Here is a 9,402-nt window from a genome sequence, read left to right as displayed (position 1 = left end):
CAATATTCAAAATGGGTAAATCCACAGGAACAGAAAGATTAACGGTTTCTGGGGGTTGGGAGAAGAGTGGGGAGTTGCTTAATTGCTATAGGTGCTTCTTCAGGGCGGGGGGTGATGAAGATATTTTGGAACTACTGATGATTGAACATATGTGAATGTACTAAATACCCCGAATTGTGTATTTAAAATGGTTAATTTTATGCAAATTTAACCTCTAAAAAATTTCAGCGGTTATTTTAACAGAGGAAGAAAGCATGTAAGTTATTAGAATTAGAGATTTCAGAATTATGTACTCTTCCGTTGTTAACTGTTTATTTATTTATATTTTTGGTACCAGGGATTGAACTTAGGGGCACTTAACCACTGAGCCATATCCCCAGCCCTTTTAAACATTTTATTTAGAGACAGGGTCTCACTGAGTTGCTTGGGGCCTTGCTAAATTACTGAGGCTGGCTTTGAACTCATGATCCTCCTGCCTCAGTCTCCCAAACCAATGGGATTATAGGCACACACCACCATACCCAGTTTCTTGTTAACTTTGTAAAAAAACATGTTCACCTGTAGGATTAAGAGAACAGAAAATTATTGTCAAATAAAATTGACTGATTATAGTCCTTGACCTTCATAAATGTGTTAAGCATCAAACACTCTAAAATCCTATTGATTTTAAGAATATGCAATGTAATAGAAAAAAGTACTAGAGAGGACATCACCTTGAGGTTTCTGATGTTCATAGATGGAACTCTTTGCTGGTTCTGTGTCACGTCAGCTCACAGTCCTGGAGATCTGTATCGGGATTTGACACTATTCACCAGCAATTATCCTGCGCTCAGAGCTGACACAGGCTATGTGACATGCCATTTAATGTCTTCAGGCAAACCAGTAGACTTTTAGTTTTGAGATGGAACTTTTTTAGAGGTTTCAAAATTTGAAGCTTCCAACATTCGGAGCTGGGCAGCATTGTTATTCTTTCCCATTAGCCCTTTCTCTTAGGAATTTTCATTTCTAGATTTAGTTGCCCAAAAATACCCTTAGAGAATCTTTCTTCAGCACCCTAATATGTACATATTCATGACAAATGCCTCGAAATCTAAAAGTTGCATTTTCCCAGCCCTTAGACCATGCTGTGTTGGTTTGTTTATCTGAACCAGGACCTCCTGGAGGTGGTTAGTGCTGTTGGGCCCAGGCTTACTGGACCTGAATCATTGGCTGGTAGTGGGGCATTGGCTTTTTTTTTTTTTTTTCCCAGTTCTTTTCTCACAAAATCCCATAGTGAACATGATTATATGGTATACAGTATTTTCATTCAATTTGCAAATGGTTCTTTGGTATTAACGAATAAGAATAAATAAGGGTCAGGCAATGGGTAATTGGCCTCAATTGAGGTCTTATTTAAAGGCAGAGACGGCACCTGGAAGATAACTGGTAGAAATATCAATGGTACCATCAAGGCCTGTTTCAAAAAAGACCATAGGACTCACCTGTGGAAACACTCTGGCCAACTCCTTTGTTTTAGAGAGGCAGGAATGGAAGGAAGGCGTGAACCACAAAGGGAATTATAGGAATGATTGAAACTCAGGCTGAAGGACACAACCAATAGCCTTGATACTTTCTCAGGCCTGTTTAACATAGATTTTGATCAATGCTCATACTCAAAACCCATGTAAGCCCCCAAGTTAGCAAGCTGGTGCTGTGTGCCTTGCAGGAGTTCTGTCTTTTCTCACCTAAATAAATGCTACTTCATTTACTCTTGCCTTCCCTTTTTGTCCATGGATTTTATTCCTCAAATTTGCAAGACAAGAACCCAAAAGGAAATTGGAAAAGTGGGAAATCTAGTCCGATCTCAAAACTCAGTTTCATTACTACTTGGATTCCTCCTAACCTTGCAAATCCTTGCTTTAATCATCCAATAGACAGACATCAAATATGTAAGACAAATACATGTTTGGGGAAGACACCCTAGGAGATACACCCAGGATTACTTTTATATTCTCTTCCCTGATTTTCTGATTTATAATTGTAATTTTGGCTCCCAGGAAAAAAGGCCAAGACTATGTTAAGGGCTTCTTAGTGTCTTCCAGGATGGTAAATCATCACTCACAGCTGAGGAGGCAAGAGGTTTATAAACCCTGCAGAGGCCCTCCTACCTTGGTTTCTTGCTTGTTGTAATACCTGGGACTGAGACTTGAAGCGACAATGAAGCTCTCAGGAGTGCTAGGAGGGCTTCTTATGCTTTTTGTGTCCGTTAAGGGTCTTGCTGATTGTAAGTAACCGAGAGAATTCCAGAGGTGGCAATTTCAAGCAGTGCGGGTGCTTTTAAAGCATACTGTTGACTTTTGGGTTTTGTTTCGTATCATCTGGTGATCAGTTGCTAAAACACTGCTAGGTTGCAGTAAGCTAGGGTTTAGACCATCCATCTTCAGCACAGTTCTTCCTTTTGAATCTGTCCCCTGAGCTGATCTCAAGATATTTTTCTCCACACTTTCAAAAAATTTCCAAGTTCATAATTTCTTTTGTCTAGAGACTGGCTAGTCTCTGTGCAGAATATAAAATACTGGCACTGACTGGCAAAATCAGGAGAGATTGCCAGGTCCCCTGGAGAGAAAATTCCTTAGGTCTGCATGTTCTAGCCATGTGTTAGGAAGTTTGGTCAGAGAGTAGTCAGCTGTTTTCAGCTGTAAATGATTCCTTTTTAGAGTTGAGACTCTGAATAGATTTTGCATTGGTTTTAATTCTGCTCTGCCACTTAGCAGTTATGTAAGGGCATAAGTTTATTCATCTGTAAGTATGGGATAATAGCTTGAATTCACAGAGACACAATAAGTATGACTCAGACCAAAATTTGTTAGCAGTCATAAAAGTTATTGAGGTAACTGAAATATTATTTATCTTAGAATTCTTTGTTCAACTTGGGATTTATTTATTTTAGAGTGTGTGTGTGTGTGTGTGTGTGTGTGTGTGTGTGTGTGTGTGTGAAACCCAGGGCTCTACCACTGAGCTATATCTGGAGTCCTTTTTATTTTGTGATAGGGTGTTACTAAGTTCCCCAAGCTGACCTCAAACTTGCGATCTTCCTGCCCCAGCTTCCCCAGTCACTGGGATTTCCGGCATGTACCATTGCACCTGGCAATTTTAGAATTCTTTGGTTTCATCTAGTTATCAGGCAGGTAATATTAGCAGGCTCAAACATTGTAACTAAAAAAATTTAAATAGGAGCACATGATAAATTTTCACTTGTGTGCAACCAATTATAAAAGCTCTTCCTTTCCTATTTCAGGTCTAGATCTGTTACATTGGGAAATATTTCCAAAACATATTCATGAGACCTACTGGTAAAATTTGAATGCTTTCTTAAAAACCGGGGGGAGGGGGGAATCTTTGGCTTAGAACATCTCAGGAAATAACTCTCTTAAGATTTTTCCATATTCTGATGAAGAAACTGAGTCACAGAGATGAAGTATTTGATCCAATATCTTACAATGGGAAAATACACAAAAAGAAAACATTCTCACTCTGTAGTTGAGAATTCAACCAAGTTGAACAGGCTGAAAATTTCCCAAGCTGTTGTTGGGGGACACCCACGTTATATAATATTTTCCCCTTTTTGTTATTTTCTTTCAACAGTGACTGTCACCTGTTCTGCTTCCTGGCTCCTGGTCAAAGTGAGACGAACACCTATAATAAATGACGTGCAACCTCAGTCAAATGAGCTCTTCCTTGGGTATGGCTGCCCTGTGAACATAGTTGAGGAGGACTTCTTCCAGTTCCTTTATCTTCTAGCTTTTTGTGGCATCAGGGTTCATGTAAGGGCATTTGTTTATTTATTTTTAAAAACAATTTGGATACCATGTTAACAGAGTTATTAAGACTGTGTCTAAAGACAATTATCATGCTTAGTGAATCCCTGAAAAATATCCAAAGGCAGAAATCACACTACACAGTCTGAAGGCATTCTACAGGATTATTATTCCTTAAATAGAATTATTTTAGACCCTGTTTTTTTTTTTTTTGCTTAAATGCAATATCTTCTAAAATACTTGCTTTTCCTGAAGATTCAGTCTTTTCTGAAATGAGAAAACTATGATTTTCCTCCTCTATGTTAACTTGTGGCTGTGACTGGTAATGACAGTTTGGTTTTTCCCTTTTGGAACCACACCTGCACCACTCCTGATATAAATGATTTTGTGGACTTAATTAATTATTGGATGTTGTTTATAAAATATAATTTATAAAAAATCAAATAATTAATGATTATAATTATAAAGCACACACAAAATGAATTATCTTCCTGGTCTCCCACTCCTGTTGTGTATCACCATACCCATTCTTCTCTTCCTCCTTCTCCTCCTCCCTCCCCCCTCCCTATTCCCTTTCTTCTACTCTATTGGTCTACCTTCCACTCATTTATTTTTATTTTATTTTTTAATATATATATATATTTTTAGTTGTTGATGGGCCTGTATTTTATTCATTTATTTATATGTGGTGCTGAGACTCAAAGCCAGTGCCTCAGACATGCCAGGCAAGTGCTCTATCACTGACCCACAATCCCAGCCCCCTCCACTCATTTAAAAAAATTTCTTTTTGGTAGATGGACAGCATGTTTTTATTTTATTTATTTTTATGTGGCACTGAGGATTGAACCCAGTGCCTCACCCATGCAAGGCGAGTGCTCTGCCACTGAGCTACAGCCCCAGCCCCACTCATTTATTTTTGATTGGTGCTTTATAGATCTACTTAAAGGTAGAATTCACGGTGGTATATTTATACATACATATAGCATAATTTTGTCAAATTCATTCTACATTTCTTCCCCTTTCCTGTCCCTCCTCCTTTCATCTCCATCTAAGAGCAAATAATGTATTCTTCAATTATTTTAGGATCACAAACTACTGGCTAAAACTGAGCTGTTGAAACTTAATTGTCAATTGATTTTTTTTCTCTCTCTCGATTTATATTCTTTCCCCAGTAGAAGAGAAATACAGAACTTATAATTTTTAAAAACTATGTATTCCTTTGCCTCCTCTCTTGTCTCTGCTAGAATGATTTTATGTTCTCTGTGATAAAATCTAACCTGAAGGAAACATTTACTTTGGAACAGTTCTTCAATCCCCTCTTCTTTTGTTGTTGTTGACTTAAAATTTTTTCAACTGACATACAGGGTCTATCAGGTTATATTTCCCCTGTATTGATTGATGAGAAGAATCAGTCTTTTCTGAAATGAGAAAACTTTAATTTTCCTCCTTTATGTTAATTTATGGCTGTGACTGGTAATGACAGTTTGTTTTTCCCTTTTGGAACCACACCTGCATCACTCCTGGTATAAATGATTTTGGGGGGACTGATTCTATTCTTGGCTTTGGGTGCATGGCCCCATCATTTCTTGGCTTCTCTTCCTTAGTACCTAAAAGAATGCTCAGCACACGGTAAGCACCCAACTTGGCACATGGCGGAATCAATTACCAAGTGTAATTGTTGGTTAGTAAAATGTAGGAACTCAAATATTTGGGAAACAAACGAAGAGTCCATACCAATTTTCACTTCAGAAAGTCATGTCAGCTCACCTGGAACCTTTCTAGGATATTTGCTGGAACATCTTGGAGAAGAATCTCTCTTTCTCACTGATACCATAGATAGGTAATTTTTAAGCAGATAGGTGCTGAGATTTCCATTTGTCACCCAGGAAGGGAGAAACTCCCTGGGGGGGGGGGTGAAAAAGGAAATTCAGAGAAAGGAAAAGATATGAAGTTGTAAGAGCAGGAGGAGGAACAGGTATTCAATAATGTGACTTGTATTCTATTCTCTTCCTATTTATTGTATCACAAGACCCCAGGACTCACATATTCCTGTTTGTGAGAACTCCAGGTTAAAATGAACTTCCTTAATGTATAATAAACATTTCCTGCTTAATGCTCAACACTAGAAGTTTTTAACATGGACATTTTATTTGCTTTTGGATGATATAAGGTACCAGCAAGCACTCTTGAATACCATAGTTTCTAGATGCTAAATGAAATGTTTAAAGATGAATCATGTACAAATAGTGACTGTATCTGAATGCATGGAAGAGTTGAGTATGTCATTTAAAAAAATTATTCTAATACATGACAGCAGAATGCTCTTCGATTCATTGTACACAAATGGAGCACAATTTTTCACTTCAGAGAAGTATGCAAAGTAGGGTCACACCATTCATGAAATCATACGTGTACCCAGGATAATGATGTCCCTCTCATTTCACCATCTTTCCTATTCCCCTACCCCCTCCTCTTCTCTCCCCCAACCACTTTGCCCAATGCAAAATTCCTCCACTTCTCCCCATTATGAATTAGCATCCACTTATCAAAGAAAACATTTGGCCTTTGTTTTTTGGGATTGGCTTCCTTTGCTTAGCATGATATTCTCTAATTGAATGTGTGATTTTTGATAGTTGTTTTTCATTTCTAGGATGTAAGTATTCTAAACTGTAGCATTTAATTAGAGCATACTAATTGTTTTTTACTCAATGGAATTCATCCTTCTAAAGGTAAATAAATGAGTAAAGTTCTTATTTCAATTGTTTGTTCTCAGAAATATTTTTAACGCATTCAACAAAAATAAGGTCTAAAGTTAGATCACCAATGGTCAAATCCTGTCAGCTTCTGTTGTTTGTATAGTAAATTTTTTTAAATATAATTTTTAGTTGTCGTTGGATCTTTATTTTACTTATTTATTTTTATGTGGTGCTGAGGATTCAACCCAGTGCCTTGCAGGTGCTAGGCGAATGCTCTACTGCTGAGCCACAATCCCAGCCTTGTATAGTAAGTTTTACTGGAACAAAGTCATTTTCATTTAGTTATTACATATGTCTGATTTCATGCTAACAAAGGCAGAAGAATGGGTATAGTGATATATAGTATGGTCTGCAAAGACTATTTTTTTTAGCCCATTTTAGAAAACATTCGCCAACTCCTGGTTTATATTATCTCAATTTTGAAAATAGGATGTAAGTTTTCAAATATTTAACTAGAAGTCACAGTAACTTAGGTCTGCCTCAGTCAGATTCTGATTCTTAAAATATGATGAGCAAATTTGTCTATGCAGACTCACTGTCAAATAAATAAATTCCTCAGACTATGCCAGGAACTATTTTTTTTTCTGTAGACAGAATTATATTTGTTTATCATCTTATACAGTTTGTATAATAATATGAGATCACTTGATGGTTGTTTGACCTCTTGAAAGTGAATATATAGTAAAATACATTTATCTCAAATATGTGTAACTAAAAGGCAGAGCATCAGATAAATGCATGTATAAGAAATATATAAATTATGTGTTTTCTATTGAAGAAAAACAATTAGATAAATATATATTAACTAAAAAATTAGGCATATATTATGCTGGGAACTATTAATGTCTGCTACAAACATATTTTGTCACTTATTTCTTCTGTTCTATTTTAGCTTGTACTTATATCTACTTTATATCATAAGCTAAACAGGATGATTACCTTGTTTTTCATATGCTGCATTTTAAAAATTGAATTTGAAACCATTAAAATGAGATACAATTTAAAAAACTGAAGTTATATTCTTTATACCTTTAGGAATACCCATTAGCAATCCTCATTGAAAGTTCAATCACATATGATCCGGTGCATTTAGATTTCATTGGCCAAATCCCAATATCATGCTACATTCAAAGGTAAGTATAGTAGATCACTGAGATTAAGGTTATCTGACATTGTCTTTAGCCACCCAGGTCTGATCAAAGTAAAATTATTGCACAGTACACTGAATTGGGCCTGATTTGATCTATAGAATTCTGGTTAGTTAAGTGAGTAGATCTAAAAAAAATCAGTTGATTCTGTCAATAAATAGATGATACTCAGTCAATTGGTATATGGCTGATCTACAATCATCAAAGAGATGATACTAGAGAGGTTCTGTTGTCAAACTTTCCATTTCTGAGATGTTCCTTGTCTCCAAAAATTTAATTAAAACAGTGCTCAAATCTATATATTTGTTTTTTATTTTGTTCAGAAAGTTTCCAATAAATTTGGTGATGAAAATACGAGGTAATAGTAGTCGTGAATCCAGAAGGCCAGTGGGACAGAAATGCTCCCTGTCATGTGAAGTCGAACACTTGGAAATCCTTCCGAGAACATTATCTAGGTGAGAGTATTTTGAATTAGTGCCATAAGTGTCTACATTGGTGAAAATAGGTATTGGTTTGTTAAATGACATACACCATACCTTGTATACCAAATACTCGGGAGATTTTAGTTCAGGATTGTTGAAATTATGTATTCTTAGGTATACATTAGGTATACATTTCATTAACATTTTTCGTTCTTTCAAACAAACTTTTATAATTGCAACCTTGAGAACCATTTTGTATTATCAATCTACGCCTGCAAAAAAAAAAATCTTTGGCATCTATAGCATAAATATGGAATAGGATTGTGAATTTCCATGAAGATGGTAACTGATATGTTTGCTAACTCTTAATCAGCTTTTTGTTCTAGAAGAATTTAAATGCCAAAATAGAACACTCCTCTTAAATCAGTCATAAGAATTATTCCTTGGACTTTAGCTATGTCAGAAGGACAGATCTTTATTTTTTTCCCCAATGTATCAGCTGACACTCATAATTTAAAACTTGAGATACGGTGGCCGTGTAAAGTTTATAAACACTGGTTAACTGAGAACTTACCAGATAATAGCATGTGCTTTATTTCTCTCTCTCCCTCATCTCTCTCTATATATATCACTATATGTAAAATATAATAATCTCTCTTTATATATATGAGTGTACGTATGCACATATATATAATGTATATCATATAGTAGATCTATTAGGAACTTATATACTGTTGTTCGTGTGTGTGTGTCTACATATATATATTTATATATAACCTATTATACTTGAATCATCAGAACATTGTAATGGCTTCAGGGATTTCAAATAGTTGGCTTCTCCTCCCCTGTGAGGCCCGAGGGGCTCGGTGGGTCTGAGGTCATATCATAGTTTCTCATCAGCATTTTGTGACTGTTTCTTTTCCTTCCTTTTCAGGGACATTTTTCCCTTGTTGGATCCTAAAAACTACATTCCCTTCTGTTAAGTGTAGGAATCAAGCTGTAATTGCTGGACTGTGAAGTAACCTAACCGTGGTGCTCAAGCTGCCTGAGATCTCACCGCCTCTGACAAGTTGGCTAAATGCCTGTGGATATCCTCTTTTACCATTTCAACATGATCCTTTTAAATGACATGCTACCTACACTGGCCATATTTATGAAGTCTTTAGGTGGGAAAAATGGCCTTCCCAGTTTTTAAACTTGCAACAAAGGCAATTTTTTAAAAAATAAAGTTTTGCTGTTCTTAATAATTATTTCTTTCTTTTTTTTTTTTTTTTTTTTT

At 36.1% G+C, this 9,402-nt stretch overlaps 1 protein-coding gene across 1 annotated transcript; it reads left to right on the top strand.

Moving 5' to 3' along the window:
- Positions 1-2,196: 2,196 nt before the first annotated feature.
- Positions 2,197-9,106, top strand: Oosp4a (oocyte secreted protein family member 4A). The gene is made up of 5 exons (XM_078044866.1): positions 2,197-2,263; positions 3,625-3,803; positions 7,589-7,686; positions 8,025-8,156; positions 9,058-9,106. Exons 1-5 carry the CDS (start codon positions 2,197-2,199, stop codon positions 9,104-9,106), a joined length of 525 nt encoding a protein of 174 aa, XP_077900992.1.
- The last annotated feature ends 296 nt before the right edge of the window (positions 9,107-9,402 follow it).

Source organism: Ictidomys tridecemlineatus, chromosome 4 (genome assembly GCF_052094955.1).
Source record: "Ictidomys tridecemlineatus isolate mIctTri1 chromosome 4, mIctTri1.hap1, whole genome shotgun sequence".
Lineage (NCBI taxonomy): Eukaryota > Metazoa > Chordata > Mammalia > Rodentia > Sciuridae > Ictidomys > Ictidomys tridecemlineatus.
This window is presented reverse-complemented; position numbering and strand designations above follow the sequence as displayed.